The sequence below is a fragment of the Sinocyclocheilus grahami genome, unplaced genomic scaffold (assembly GCF_001515645.1).
Source record: "Sinocyclocheilus grahami isolate Dianchi unplaced genomic scaffold, SAMN03320097.WGS_v1.1 scaffold848.1, whole genome shotgun sequence".
NCBI lineage: Eukaryota > Metazoa > Chordata > Actinopteri > Cypriniformes > Cyprinidae > Sinocyclocheilus > Sinocyclocheilus grahami.
The window spans coordinates 332,732-349,234 of NW_015506027.1; the positions used below are offsets into that span (position 1 = coordinate 332,732).

The 16,503-nt window shown below is 35.8% G+C and overlaps 1 protein-coding gene across 1 annotated transcript in view; it reads right to left on the bottom strand.

Moving 5' to 3' along the window:
• The window catches only part of mtus1b (microtubule associated tumor suppressor 1b), a 41,645-nt gene that overhangs the window by 8,329 nt on the left and 16,813 nt on the right, over positions 1–16,503 (bottom strand). Inside the window, exons 7-9 of the mRNA XM_016247668.1 lie at positions 10,979–11,097; positions 9,869–9,936; positions 7,248–7,410 (exon numbers count right to left, since the gene is read on the bottom strand). Coding sequence (XP_016103154.1) covers positions 7,248–7,410; positions 9,869–9,936; positions 10,979–11,097 — 350 coding nt within the window. The remainder of the gene's footprint in view (positions 1–7,247; positions 7,411–9,868; positions 9,937–10,978; positions 11,098–16,503) is intronic.

Here is a 16,503-nt window from a genome sequence, read left to right on the forward strand (position 1 = left end):
TGGTTATTCTCCAAAATGGCGCTACGGTGATGCGGAGAGACACAGAGGAGACAAATTGTTGAATAAAGTCTTTAATTTTGTTTTCTTCACGTACAAAAAGTATTCTTGTCGTTTCATAACGTTACGGTTGAACAACTGATGGCAGATGGACTATTCTGACGATGTCTTTCATACTTTTCTGGACCTTGACAGTGTAATTTACTTGGCAATGAATGGGACAGTCACAAGCCTCCCGGTTTTCATCCAAAATATCTTAAAGCAGCACTATGCAACTTTTTCTGTGTTCAAAATTTGCAAAATGTACATAATGAGCGAGTACATCATGAAATTATCTTCCAAACCGCGTTTTTGTCTTATTCCGAATCACTACGGTACACTTATAATAAGTACTTATATTTAGACTATTGTAGCCTGGTCGGGTCGTCACCGCTGCGGAGTAACACATACCTGCGTGAATCGCCATAGACATAAACTTAGAGAAGTAGCTCCGGTTGGAATGTTCTTCCGCGGGATGTGTGCAGTTCTGTTTATTAACCGCTAGAGCGCCAAAAGTTATAGTGCTGCTTTAAATTGTGTTCCAAAGACGAACTAAGCTTTTACGGGTTTGGAACGACTTGGGTAAGTGATTAATGAAAAAAATTTCATTTTGGGGTGGAGTAACCCTTTAAGACTGGTTTTGTGGTCCAGGGTCACATACAGTATTAGACTTATAGAATATACTGTAAAGGAAAAGATTAATTTATATTCTTTAAAAAATTATGTATTTTTGAAAGAATGTAAAGTAAAGTAAATGTAAAGTCATAAAAGGTGCATAATTTTTTTTAATCATACAAATGTTTAATACCAAAAAGAATGTGTTGTCTTAAATATTTTTAGAAGTATAGCTTGTCACAATACATTTTTAGAAACATTTTAATAAAAATGAAAAACAACCTAATAAACCAAATCTAGGGGACAGTGCTGTTAATTAAAACTAAACAAAAACTTGTTAGTAAAATAAAATCTAAATATTAGATTAACGACTTAAATGAAAATGTACATTTCGTTGAAATAAAATGAATTTGAAGCACTAAAATTACTAAAACTAAAGATACAATAAAATATAAAAGCTACATATAAAAGTAGCTTTAAAAGAACTAATAAAACGACAAAAGCACAAAAAATACTACAAATTTAAATTTAAATGAAAACTGAGAATATAAAAATAAAAGCCAATTCAAAATATTAATAAGCATATAAATACAGATGATAACAAAATAATGGCTACTGGGGGAAACCACCAAATATTTAGCTAATTCTTCTTTCATTGAAATTAGCTACTTCCACTCACAGCCAATGAACTTCTATGAGCCCACTGTTTGTTAAAGAAGAACATATTTTAATCCCAAACTACTGCTAACATAATTAGTTAATTGTGTTATTGTTATTAATTGATTAATCAGTCATTTAACATAATGTTGTTACTTCTTTGTCTATTATAATTATTAATTTAGATGCATTTGTTTTTTAATCAGCCAATAACTTAGAATCTGGTCATGGACCACCAGTGGTCCACAGAATAAGAACAACTGCACTGCAGGCCACACATTAAAATCTCCCCAAAACCTTGAAAAGATTCAAGAAATGCTTCAATACAACCTCAAACATACTGTAAAAAACCAAGCCACTTCTTGATTTATTTTACACAATGAATACACACTCACATTTGATCAGAATTATGAATAAAACACTCTTTTGCAATGATATCATGCATTATGTGTGACTCTCAGCTGGACACTGTCAGTACTGGCAGAATGGGTTGTTGTTGTTGTTGGATAAGAACCATCACAATCAGTTTCTTATCTGCAGGCATGATCAAGGGTCAGTTTGAGGCTGATTTAAATGTTCCAGGAAAGACATATGTGTGTGTGTCTGTGATTAAGTGACGCTTAATGTTAAAGTAACCTCTACATAGCCAAAGATCACATGGCCTGAGATTACTATGTTCTGTGATAAAGACTGTCAGAGACTGCTGAACACGTGATGGACAAACAGAACATGCTGACACACAAACCTCACGTCCAAACTGAAGTCAAACTCCCTGTTATGGTTACTGTACTCACATACACCCGGGTTCATGGCCTGGGATAAGAGGACAGGAGTTTTACACTTCTAAACTATACAAAAACACACTTTGCATGGGCAAAACACACAAAGAACACCTTCTACAGACTCGGGGGGGAAAAGCAAGCATGTGATTGTGCACTTCAAGTTTGAATGCACAAACTGAAAAACTGGAAACATAAATAAAGCTCACACTTCTAAACTATACAAAAACACACTTTGCATGGGCAAAACACACAAAGAACACCTTCTACAGACTCGGGGGGAAAAGCAAGCATGTGATTGTGCACTTCAAGTTTGAATGCACAAACTGAAAAACTGGAAACATAAATAAAGCTAAAACAAAATAGATTACTCCATATGCACAACACATGACACACAACTGCCATCACAAACCATAATGAATCACCTATCAAGATTAACAATGGTTTGGTTGATGAGCAGGAAGTTAAGAATCAAAACATACCTACACTTTGAGAAAGAAGTTACTGAGAAACAGAGTAGCAACTAGTAAATCTGCCAATACCAGTAATTGCAAAATAACCACTCAAAGGAACTAAACTGCACCTTTTGATTCTTCTTGGAGCCAGGAAGCTTCTTCAGGCCAGGTTTGCTCCCGGAGGAGCCCATCTTCTCCTCAAACTCACGCTCCTGCTCTCTCTTCTCCCCTACCAGTCAAACAACCCAACAATCTTCAACTTTTCCTCCTTCTCTACACTAAAAACTGGTCTGTCAGCATCAGTCTCCAGGCACACTGCATTAGAAACAACTCCCTCCCTATCGCAGACCTACTCCCGTATTCCTCCTAAGAGAGAGGGAGTGGAAACTCAGATAAGAGAAAATGGAAAGATGAATGTTGAAAGAGTGAGTAGGTGGAAAAGTGGGTTCTGTGGTTATGAAGAAAATATTTCTTTTTTATGGGCAAGCAATTTGATTGGTTCTTATTGATATGCTGAGACCAAAATAATAGATGAATCACATTTTGCCAGGGTACAAGAAGTAAGTCCAAAGGTGATATCAGAGTTACATAACATGGCTGTTCTATAAATGAGATCGTGCTTGGTGTATTGGAGCTTATATAATATTATGGTCAACATGGGAACCGTTACATGGCAGAAGACCACAGGTCTGCAAAGTTGTGTAAGAAAAATACATGACGAATCAGAACAAATGAGTAATTAGACAGGGGGGAAATGATTCAATTAAAAAGTAATGAGGTATTTGCTCAAAGTTAGATTTTAATAAAATCCATATGCAATAGTTTTGATGACAGTTCAAGCACAAGCAAACAACCCATTTGCATGTGCTTGAACAAATTTAATTTGAACTAGTTTTACTTGAAATATAACATTTTTAGTAGACACTTCCACAGTGGTATTTTCCATAAAAAAATAGTCAAAAAATACCATGTAATTATATTCTATGAAATATGGTAAAAGTGCAAAGTGGTGGGTGGGTTACAGAGAAACATTGCTCTACTGTTATCAGCCAAACAGCAGTGAGGTGGGAAAATAAACCACACCCCTTCTCCAAACCCCGCCCCCTGGGACTCAACAGCAGCTGGTGCATTCCTCACAGCAACATCCCACCTCCTCTGTGCTCACTATCAATCACTGTGGGTGACACAAGGGCTAAAATGGTCAACTTTCCCCAAAGTAAAGTCTCCCTTTTTTCATGAGTGGAAAGAAAGTGAAAGATTTGTGTTTTCTAGACAGTACGTGGGGTTTCTGGAGTAGAGGTGCAAAATTAGTGAAGTATCCTAGGTGTTTTTTTTAAGCTGTTTAATTTTTGATAAGAAGAATTGATGTGGGAAGGCTTGCTATTATTGAGAGATAAGGAGATAAGATGACAAATTTGCATTATATATAGGACACCGAGGAATGCGTGGAATGAGAATGCTAAAATGGAAATTTGAAAGAAAGAAAGAAAGAAAGTAAGTAAGTAAGTAAGTTGTGGGATTCTGGGTTTAATTGTACGCCTGGGGTGAAGATTACTAGACTGGGTGTGGGGTGCACATTGAGTAACCCATTAACATAGTTACACTAACATTAGCTCACATAAGCCTATTTAAGTTCCCAACTTTAAACCTAGCTAATAGTGTTTACCTAGATATGAGATCAGGCAGATTAGAGTAAATGTAAAGTCAACATGAAATCAAAATTGACCCTATTCACTTTCTTAATACACATTCCTAGTCTTGTGAATGATTTATGGGTGCACATTATTTCAAAGAACAAATATTTGTTGTCACAGTCTTGAACGCCTTTTTTGGCTGCCGTCAGTGGGCCAGTACTTTCTCCAACCTATCTGCACCAGTCCATTCTGGTGTACTTTTTATGATCTCTAATATCTTTTATAATCTCTAATATCTTAATTCACTTCTATTTGAGTGGATGTTACATTTGTATTTTCTTGCAGGCTTTTACCTCTCTGGCCTCAATCAATTTCAACATTCAAAATCGAGAACTATTACAGCCAGTCATGGAGGAAATACAAGACAGTTCATGCCTTCAGATGATCACACATTATCAGACAGTTTAGTGTATAATTCAGTACAACATTGTGCATCTAGATGATTTTACTGTCAGTGGTTCTGCCTCAGGGCCCATGAGGGCGGGATTACGCTCAAACCTACTCTGTCAGATAAACCAATACGCAAAACGGTAGGGTGTTACTAAACTCCCCAATCAAATGAACAGTAGGTTTGAAACTTCACTCTCACACACAGAGGTTTCAGAACGATCAAAGCTGACATTGTATAATTGGATGTATTTAAGACTTAAGTAAGTCTGTATGCGATAGTGGATAGTGGTCTATTAGTCTACACCAGGGGTAGGCATGTTAGGTCCTAGAGAGCCGCAGTCCTGCAGAGTTCAGCTCCAACCCTGAAAAAAACCTCACCTGCCTATAGCTTTAGTAATCCTGAAGACATTGATTACCTTGTTCAGGTGTGTTTGATTAGGGTTGGAGCAAAACTCTGCAGGACTGTGGCTCTCTAGGACCGAACTTGCCTACCCCTGGTCTACACAAACATTTGAGAAACTTCTTAACAAGATGTTAAAGCATTAAAAAAGGCATTCAATAAGCCGTGAGCAGTGTGGCAAGGACATTTCAATGCCGGTGATTAATTATTAAGTTTTACTGATTAGACAAACTAAATACCTGAGACTTAACATTTAAAAAAATGACTGAATAAATGCATCTACTTTCGGAAGGCCAAATAAAGTGCTTTTGCTTTCTCCTAGAAACACGCAGCGTCTCCCTGACATGCTGCTTCAACACTAACTGCGGTTACTGAAACCACGCCTTCTTTCTTTGCGTGCACATTTGGGCGCATTATGCAAATATTCCCACATAGTGACCTAGATATGTGGGGGCGTGTTAGAACGAGCCGTTTTAGGGGGGCGTGGCAGAGTCTTAACTTTGATAAAGAATATATCTTTGGTTTTGAGACTTTAGTCTTTGCAACTTCAGGGATCTTATCTATGCACAATCAGCTTGTAACACTCCAAAGAGAAAGGAAAACTTGAAATCGCATCATATGACCCCTTTAGTTGTAATTTCTGTTTTATCAACAATTTTCTGTGACATCCTAAGAGAATAAAAATCTGTGACTTACTATCTTACTATTGTTTTTGGTAGTGTTTACCTCATGGTTGATTTATTCAGACCAATGGGAATCCTTAAATACTTAGTTACACCTAGTAATTGATTGACAGCTCCTTTGATCTGCAAATATTTGCAAACCAAAAGAAGGTGAATGGAGATTAGCACTGTGGCAAGTCTGTATCCAGGATACAGCCAATCACCAAATAAAGGGCTTTTACAGACACTCCCAGATATTTGATCATGCCAGGCTGTATACATAGAGTTTGATGGCTCTGACATTTAGTCAGAGACCCCAAAGAGGCCAACTGTTTCCTCTTCAACTTATATTGTGCAAGTTGAGTCGCTACCGAAGCTGCGCTGAAGCCACATTCCATTTCCAGAACAATGGTGGAAAAGGAAGAAGTAAATTAAAGGAGGGAGATCAACGCACAAGTGCAACATCGAACTAAAGAGGCCCAGTAGCGTGTGGATCTGATGGCGATGAGCATGAATGAATAGAAGAACCTGTGTTTCGGTGGGTTGCAAAGAGATCATGTGAAGGGGTTAGGTCAAACTTGGCTTATTGACTAACCTAAATAATGCATGACATCTAGAGTGAATGTGAGAGAACATCCCCCCTGGAGCCCTCTTAGTTTCAACACACCTGGAAATGCTGGTTAATGGTACCACCATATGAAACATTTCCTATTTACCTTTTTTTTGTAGACAAAACAGACAGGCACATACGTTATGACAAGCCCTTGTAGTACGCTTGATTATCCATAATTACATTTCAGATGTTTGTAATTGCATCATACCCAATTACATTTTCAAAGGATGAAATGATAATTTGAGATACCTGCAATTATAATCTGACTAATGGAACAGAGGAACAAAGATCTCTTGATTGAAGATTATTTGAATAGTCAAGACTTCATTATATAAGATATGTCTCATGTTAAACAGATTACAGTTCAAATCAGTTTTTTTCTGAAAGAAATTAATACTTTTGCTTAGCAATGGATGTATTAAATTGATAAAACATGACAGTAAAGACATTTAAAATGTCACAAAAGATTTGTGTGACTTTTGATCTTTCTGTTGGTTTCCACAAAACATTAAGTAGTACAACTGTTTTCAAAATTGCTAAAAAGAAGAAGTTTCTTGAGCGCCAAATCAGCATATTAGAATGATCTCTAAAGGATCATGCAACACTGAAGACTAGATAAATGGCTGCTGAAAAATCATCTTTGCCATCATGGGAATAAATTACATTTTAAAGTTATTTTGAATTGCAAAAACATTTCACAAAATTACTGTTTTTGCTGTATTCTTAAATTATCTTAAATGATGATAAATTAGATATATAAAACACCATTTTGTACAGCTCTCTGCCAAAGACCACTTTGGCAAAAATCAGTAATATGCTGAATATCTATATATTAAAACCATGGCAAGAAAGAAAAATAGAAAATGAATGGGGAGTAAACCTGACAAAGAAACATCTAGCCAAAAAAAGACAAAAGACAAAAAATGAAACAGTAAAGTTCTCCAACCTCACTGAAGATGTGCTGCACAACCAGGGCGAGAGCTTCTAGTCGCCGATTGCCGTTAACGATGAGTTTACGGAGATGCAGGATGCATTGACTTTTCTTCTCATTTTGAAGACGAAGATCTTTCTCTTCCTCTTCCACCGTCGGTCTTCCTTGACTAGTTGAGCTGTGTATTTAAGGAAAGATTTTTGTAAATTCCGAATGATTTGATTCAGTCCGATTCACAATGAGATGTAATTTAATTCTGTAATTTTTAAGTGCATAGGGGATTATGTAAATGCTGCTCCTAAAGCATCTTATATGCAAACAACGGTATGTCTCCGATAATCTGCTTATGTAAAAACTGTAATGTTTATATATTTACAAATATTGAATGATACTTTACAGAATCATTTACAGCATTTTAAATAGATTCTTGATCAAAAGAAATGATTCATGATTCAAAAATCTATGTTTCAAAATCATTGTATATGCATTAGCAAGATTTGTTGAGAAAACGAGGGAATCTTCTCACCCCTAGTCATCACTGTATGCTGTATGGCTTCAGAAAACTCTGAATAGTCTGAATAGACTCTGAATAGGCTGAATACTGAATGCCGTTGAATATAGCGGTAAGATCTGTGCGAAATGATGACAGAATTCTCACTTATGGGTGAACTATCCCTTTAAATCACCTTCCATGAATCAGAGAGTCTCTCTGATGCCCCCTGCTGGCAGATATATTTTCACTGTAGTTGACCCTTAGAGCATGCTTTCAAGCTTCGTATAGCTTTTGTAGAAATTAATTTACACAACAAATCATCTACAAATAATTGATCACTCTTAATGAAAGGAGACTTTTTGAAGTGAAGTGTCAAAATATCAATATAATGTCAACCGCTTGTAGAAATTACACACACAAATACACACACTATTAATATTATTATCTTTGTTCTCTTCTGCTTTGTGCATCAAAGAATAAGAACCCTCAGTAGGCATGTTGTGGATTTAATAAAAAAAATGTCTAATCTTTTCTTATTTCGACTATGAATTTTATCCAATCAAATAAATAGAAATATGTTATCCTATTTATGATAAATGTCCAATCATTAAAATGCTCGTTGGTCAGATATTTCCTCTTTCTTTTTTATACCTAATACAAAAACTATTTTCTTCTAAACCTGGAAGTCTTTATGTATAACGCAAAGATCACTTCTGACGAATGTCTCTGTTACATTATTTAAACACAGGCTTGAAATAGAGAGATTGCTGCAGTCTTTTTCTGGCTCAGTGGGATGTGAGGGAATATGTGTGCTTTGAGATGAAATGTAATGTCCTTATATAACTGTAACTCAGTGCTGAACAGTGCCCTTGCCTGTGGTCACATGACCACATCTGCACAATCTGCCACCCCACAGGACTGTGTCATCAGCTCTGATCACATCACTGCTGACCTCGGATAATCCGCTACTATGGATGTCAGTGTGGCACAGATTTTTGTCCCCAATACCCTTACAAAACTGTGCAGTGGTTCTATTGTGGTATTGAGTGATAACTTTTATATAGGCCTATACCATGCTATGGAAAGATTACCACATTTATATGCCATGGTACTCTTTAAAATGACCATGGAACATGTCCAAAAATAACAATTTTAAATGGCACATATATTAATGTTAGTTTTTTATTAATATTATATTTTTGTCCATTTCTTGTACCTTCTAAAATTTAACAAAATCTGAAAAAACATTTAAAAAATGTAGCTTTATTTCAAATGTTTTATTTGCCCCATATTGCATCTTGTAATTTAAACCAAACCTTTAAAAAGGTAAAAATGACTGTTTACATCATATATTTTCTTCTAAATAAATAAATAAATAAATAAAATATCAAACAAAATGTATTTTAAATACATCATTTTCAATTTTAGATTATATTTTGGCCATTTCTTGTAAATTCTGAAATTGACAAAATACATATGTAAATATCTAAAAAAAAAAAAAAAAAAGTAACACTACCTCAAATGTTTTATTTGCCCATATATTACATTTTGTAATGTAAACTAAATCTTATATATATATTGAGATATATATATATATACTGTATATATATATATGAACTTAGGTGTACAGTATAGAGAACGTGGCTTTACTAGATTACAAAATCATTAAACGTAATCACTATGCTATGTAAAATAAAGGATAGTGTACATAGTCTCTGCTTGTGTGTGCATCTCTGTGTGAACACGATAAGTCCATAAGTAGCATGTAATCAGTGAGCAGTCTAGGCCTCGTAATAAGTGTTTATGATGGTCTACCGTGACAGGAGACATGCTGTGATTGCTGTCCCCCAAACACTCCACTGGAGACAGACCGTAGCTAGTTACCACACACATACACACTGAGTAGGGCTCAACCACAGGCGTCCAAACACAAGCTTCGTCAAGCGTGTCCACACCCAGGCCGGATATGTTCATGGTTATGCTAACAGACAGAGTGGTGCTCCTTTGATGCTGTTGTTTTTCTCAGCAATCCTCTTTTCATTACACTGCAAGATTAAACATCACACACACACAATCATACAACCAGCAAACCGCAAGCCTCCAAAGAAAAAAAATAAAGGCTTCCACTCTTCCACATAATTACTGGAAGGCAGATGAGGAAATTATGCACCCGCTCTGAAGGAAAGCCTGAATAAACGTTTCAGCGTTTTGCTTAATGGAAAGAATTATGTCACTTAGACAGAAGCAGTGCCACACATTCAAAAGGAGACCAAACACATTCAAACACATCACGGCACATCTTCTCAATCTAAATGTGACATAGTTTCATCTAGCAAGAGGAAACTGTCTAATGATACACCTTAAGCTCACCAAGGCTGCATTTGTTTGATCAAAACACAGTAATTTTGTGCAACCAATGTTGACAATAATAAGAGTTGTGCTGCTTAATATTGTGGAAATTGTGATGCATTTTACAAGATTCTTTGATAAATAGAAAGTCTAACAGAATAGCATTTATTTGAAAAATTTATTTTTATATGAAAGTAAAAGTATTTACTGACACTTTGGATCAATTTAATGTATCCTTGGTGAATAAAAAGTATTAATTCCTTTAAAAAAAATGCACTGAATAGTACTGTAAATATTACATAAGCAAACTCTTGTTTTGTTAATTTAGTTAAATTCAGGTCTACCTATATGTTTTTGTTGTTATTCAACCTAAAATGACCCTCCTAAAAATCCTTACAGTGAACAAAAAGTACTATGAAGGTACCACGACACAGTGAAAAAATCTGGTATCCCTGTTGAAAAAACAAGCATATGCTGGTTAGGTATGTTTTGAAGCATGGCTGCTGGTCATGTGCTGGTACTAAGCAACTAGCTCCTGCTCAGGACCAGCACATGACTAGCTTAAACCAGCTCAAACCAGCAGCCATGCTTCAAAACATATCAACCAGCATATGCTGGATTTTTCAACAGGGATATCATAGAATATCATATATTCTTTGGAGCATGTCCAAAAACATGGTATTAAAATGATAAATGGTTAAATAAAAATAGTAAATTACTTTTGTTGGTTGATTCAGTCATATCAAATAACGATTTTGACTAGAGAAAGCAGTTAATGTATTTTGTAATTTGTATGTAATTTTACTCTACCTTATGACAAAATTTTTACCATGCACTATTTTTGTTTGTGTTGAACTATTCAAATTATATAGCTATGGAGCAAATATTTCCCATTCTAAATGACTGGAAGATGACTAAATGAGATCTCTCGTGACAGTTTGGTGGTGTTACCTATCCGAGCATGGCTGGAAAGACAGACAGAAAGCGGCCAGGCTGCTGCACAGAGAGAGCGACATCCAGGGCCTGTGGTAAAATGACATACCACCATAATCACAACCTCAAACCAAACTATTTAGTTTATTGTTTATTAATTCTTTAGATATGAATGTTAGGAATGGGGTATAGGCAAGGGCTTTGGCTCACTGGAAAGTCAAAGGGAGTATCTGAAGAGGATAAGTGTGATCACACACAAAAACACACATGCATTTGGATTTTCTGTGGATCCCTTCGGATATTAAAGACTTGGGATCTCCTGTTTCCACCCAAACTCAGGAACATGATGGTTGCTTATTGTCACAAATTAGTAGTGCCCACCACCATGTCTCTGGTCCCTATCGTTACGTGTAAATCTAAGTAATATTTTTCACTTGTTTAATCATTCTCTAAACAGAAATTGTATACAAACGTCACTTAGAAATGAATAGCACAGTTCACTTAAAAAAAAACAAAATAACAACAACAAGGACATATTTTACAACAAGAAATGTTTCTACACTGTAAATTGAAAAAAAAAAAGTACTTTAGAGTTTCCTCGTGCACACACTGTCATTGAGATACACACAGAATGAGAAGGATAAATAAATAAATAATCTGGATTGGAATTATAAGAATGAGGCCAACGGCTGTGTTTAGATTAAATCGCATGATGAGGGATGAAAACTACCAGTCCAAAGCAAGCCATCAAATCCAGATGAATAAATAGATAAAAAAATGAAGGCTGTAATGAATGTCTGAGTTTGCTGGCCCAATTTGAGTACACTGTGTCCCTGTGCATTTGGCACATATATATATCACACAACATTACATCTCTAAAATCAGTGCATTTGTTCTGATTAGAGAGGCTGTGTTCTCAGATGAAGATTAATTTGAACGAGTATCTCGTACAGTGTGTGCAGGAGCATTTGGTATGTACAAACTGTTCTCTCTGCTGATGCTCTCACAGACTCACACACTCACTCACACCGGCTGTTCAGGTCACATATATCAGGTCTGTAGATAACAGCACCACATGATCCAGCATGCTAGTTTCTATGGAGACAACTACGAGGAGATGCTGCACTCTGAATGTATGTGTTCAAGAATATTCTGGAATTTTCCACTGTGTCTTCCAAAAGATGAGGGAGAGTATTGTGACTGTCATACCTATACCACTGGTGTACTAGAGAGATAATATTTGTGAACATATCCAGGTCACATTCTACCCATAAATAAAATAGAAAAAGAAGGAAAACAAAAAGTGTATGTGATTTTTTTTTTTGCATAAAGAAATGAATTCTTTTATTGTATAATTATTTGAATGACACTTTTTTTATATTGACAGTTAATACTTTTAATAATCATCTTAATTAAATGCATAATACACACACACACACACACACACACATATATATATCACACACACACATATATATATATATATATATGTGTGTGTGTGTGTGTGTGTGACCCTGGACCACAAAGCCAGTCATAAGGGTCAATTTTTCGAAATTGAAATTTATACATAATCTGAAATCTGAATAAATAAGCTTTCCATTGATGTATGGTTTATTAGGATAGGACAATATTTGGCTGAGATACAACTATTTGAAAATCTGGAATCTGAGGGTGCAAAGAAAATTGCCTTTAAAGTTACCCAAATGAAGTTCTTAGCAATGCATATTACTAATCAAAAATTAAGTTTTAATATATTTACAGTAGGAAATTTACAAAATATCTTCATGGACCATGATCTTTACTTAATATCCTAAGAAAAATCAATCATTTTGACCCATACGATGTAATTTTGGCTATTGCTACAAATATACCCCAGCGACTTAAGACTGGTTTTGTGGTCCAGGGTCACATATATATACGTATATATAAAATAGATTTTGGAGTGAATATGACTCAGACATGTCCTTGACTCAACCAAAATTTTTTCAAAATTGTACGAACACTGGAGTAATATACTGACAGACTTGAGCTGACAAAGCAACAGTTACTATAAACCTATCATAGAGATATTCAACACTTGATGAATGTAAAATTATTTATTAGCTCAGTAAGAGTAACAGAAGGCAGACCTCAGCAAGAAAACTACGAACTACATTTTTTGAGAAATTCCTATTAATCCCCATGACTGAAATCCTCCAACAGATTCACAGAAAGAGAGAGAAAGAGGGACGGACAGTTAGGCAGAAACCACCCTTACATGAACCCTAACCTAAATTCACATCTGACACAGAAAGAAGGAGGGTGGTGGAGAATTTAGTAGAGAATTAAACCATAAAATGTGCATCTGAAAACACAGAAACACATCCTAGCAATCAGCTGAACCCTTACCATATTCACACACACACACACACTATCACATCAATCTGTGCTTTATTTACTCCAAGCACAAAAATCAATATATACCGTTCCCCTTGTTTATGTAAATGTGCTGTTTACATATGAATAAAAGGATGCAGAGCCAGCACAGATAAACATATTAAAAACACAGCTAGCAGTTTCTATTTATGGCACTGCACATGGTGCCCTCTGGCACGAGCATCACTCACTAAATATCACGCGATCAGGCCTTTCACTACATTACACACACACACGCAGACCCACAAACATACACGATTCTTTGTAAGCATCTTCTGTTAAAAGAAACAATAGTGAAGGCTGTCACATGTTCCTCAAAGCACGGATGGAACAACGGTAACTATGAAGAGACGGGTGTCAAAAGGAGAAATATGGGAGGGGGAAGGGGCGTATGGTGAGGGAGAGATGAAGGGAGAGATTGAGAGATGGAGGAAGGGAAAGGAGAGGTTCCCCAACCTGCATGGAAGACCACCGTGGTCTTCTTGCATCCCGGCAGTAGCTGGAGATTGCGGAATAGTCCTTTAGCCGTGAGCTTCACGTGGAAGTTTGATAGGGAAAGTCTCGGAGACCATAACATGACCTTCAACGTTTAAAAGGAGGAGAGGAAATCCTCCACAAAATATAGGGGGATAAAAAAATCAAGAAATTTCTTGAATTTTTTTTTAACAAAAAAATAAATAAATATTAAATAAAAATTCACTACATAAAAAAAATCTTATGGTCTCTGTCACATTCCAGTGTCCAAATAAGAGGCGGAGAAAAAAACTGCGAAAAAGAAGAAAAATTTGGGGAAAAATAATACTAAATTTTGCTATAGTCTCCAAATCTCTCCAAAAAATTTAAAAAAAAAATGATACTGCTACAGAAACACCAAATTGACGATGAAGATTGGATTGGGAATGATGCGTAGTTCTCGTGGGAACGGCCACCCTGTTCAGCGGTATCCTCTTGGATGCTGAACCAGCCAGTGTCTCATATATTCTCCTCCTCTCTCTCTCTCTCTCTTGCAAATGTGCACACGCTAATCCTTTATGTGTGTTGCACATGCACACACACACACACACACACGCACACTTGAAGCCAAGCTCTCTGTAGCATCACACACACACACTAGTGCACTCAGAAGGGGGGATGGAGGGGGAGAGGCAATGTAAGAGGGAAGGGGAGGGAGTTTGCACAGAGCGGGGAGTAGGTGGTTTATGAGTAACATCGTTCTGTCACTCCCTCTCTCTTGGCTACAGTATGGGTATGATTATGGTGTGAGGATGAAAGATGCTGCATTTGAAGATTATAGCTACTGATTTACAATTACACTGCAAAAATTTTTTCTTAATCAGTATTTTCATTGATAAAATATTTAAACTTCCTTGAAACAAAATACATTTATTTGAGAAGCAAAACTGTGTATTTATTTTCACTCTCTCCTTTAATGGTTTTGAATGCAACACAATTTGGTGAGGTTTTTGCTTAAAACAAGAAAAAACACCAACAAGGTAAGAATTGCCTCTTAATTCAAGACATATTTAAAATACAAGATACAAAAAAAAAGACGCTTAGATGACAGAATTTCACCAAATAATGAAAGCTAATGGAGTCCAATGTTGGTTTCCACTGACTTTCATTATATGGGCAATAATAATAATAATAATAATAATAATTATATAAATATTTATTTATTTTATAACTTTCATTATATGGGCAATAATAATAATAATCAATTATAATATTTAAATAAATATATAATATTGATTTATTTTATAATTGTCTTGTGTACCATAGAAGTAATAAAGTCATACAGACTAGAAATGACATGTGGGTTAGAAAATGACGTCAGAATTTCGATCTGTTGGTGAAGATTTTTTTAACTAATTCATTTTAGTAAATATTTGAACACTGAAATCCTACATTCTCATTCAAAGACATTGGTCTTTTTTTTGGTCATTTTTCATATTTCATAGGTATAAAGTTCTTATTAGTCCCTAATCTTGCCTCATGTCATCATCTTCCTTTGTATTCTTCTTCTTTCCCTTTTTTTCAGGTGCCTTCTCTGAGATATCTATTTAACATTTATGTATCTTCCAAGCAGCAGGCTTCCTGAATGGATGCCTTTGTTGGATAAAGAAAAAGAAACAGAGAGAGAGAGAGAGAGAGAGAGAGAAACAAGTGCCTCAGAATACTGATGAGTGACATTGTTGAATAGAAAGAAGTCAAGCAGCACATGAACGGCTGTGTTCTGACACTACTGTGCTTCCCTATTCACCTCTAAAGGCCAATAGCTGCATAGCCAGAGCAACATAAATTAGCAACAATCAAGGGGAGGAGCTGTCGCTTGTGGCAAAAATTCTGTTAGTTGTTTGTAAGTAAAACAAGACGGAAAGGCCAGAAATACCAAGAAACGTGCACTGCTTGGGTCAACTTGTTGTGAATATGACTGGAATTTTTGCTTGAGGATGTCTGTGGCATTTCTGCAAAGAAACACTGCAGAGAAAGTCACACATAGTGCTACAAGGTTAAAAAAGGCGATGGACCTTTTTCACATTTCCGGGTTTCTCAGCAGCGGAAGTCATCATAGTTGGGTTAACTTGAAGAGCAGTGAATGGGAGAGTACCACAAATATATTTTTTGCATTCCCATTTGCCCAAATAGCAACAAAAAAAAAAAACTCCAAGATAGTGTTCTCATGACTTTCAATAAAAGGAAAAAAATTGAGAGAGACTGATAACGGCAGTCAGAAGAGAGAACGATGTCAAATTTACCATCCCTCCCATAGACGCTGCATTAGAAACACCCTCGCATTAGCTGTTTTTTTTTGTAATTTGATGCTAAGGTGATATAATACAAATTATAGTGTTATAAATGTACATACATTAAAAAAAAAAAACAAATATGAAAAACTTTCGAGGATTTACGATGCTGATGACTGTTAAATGCGTCATCACAGTCTTGTGAAAAGGGTCCAAGGGGTTATCTAGTACTCTATAATGCTTTTATAAAAATACAAATAAATAAATATCACCTTTTGCTCATGAACCTGCCTTCCTTTAGCAGACAATAAATGATTCAAATCACATTCATTACTAT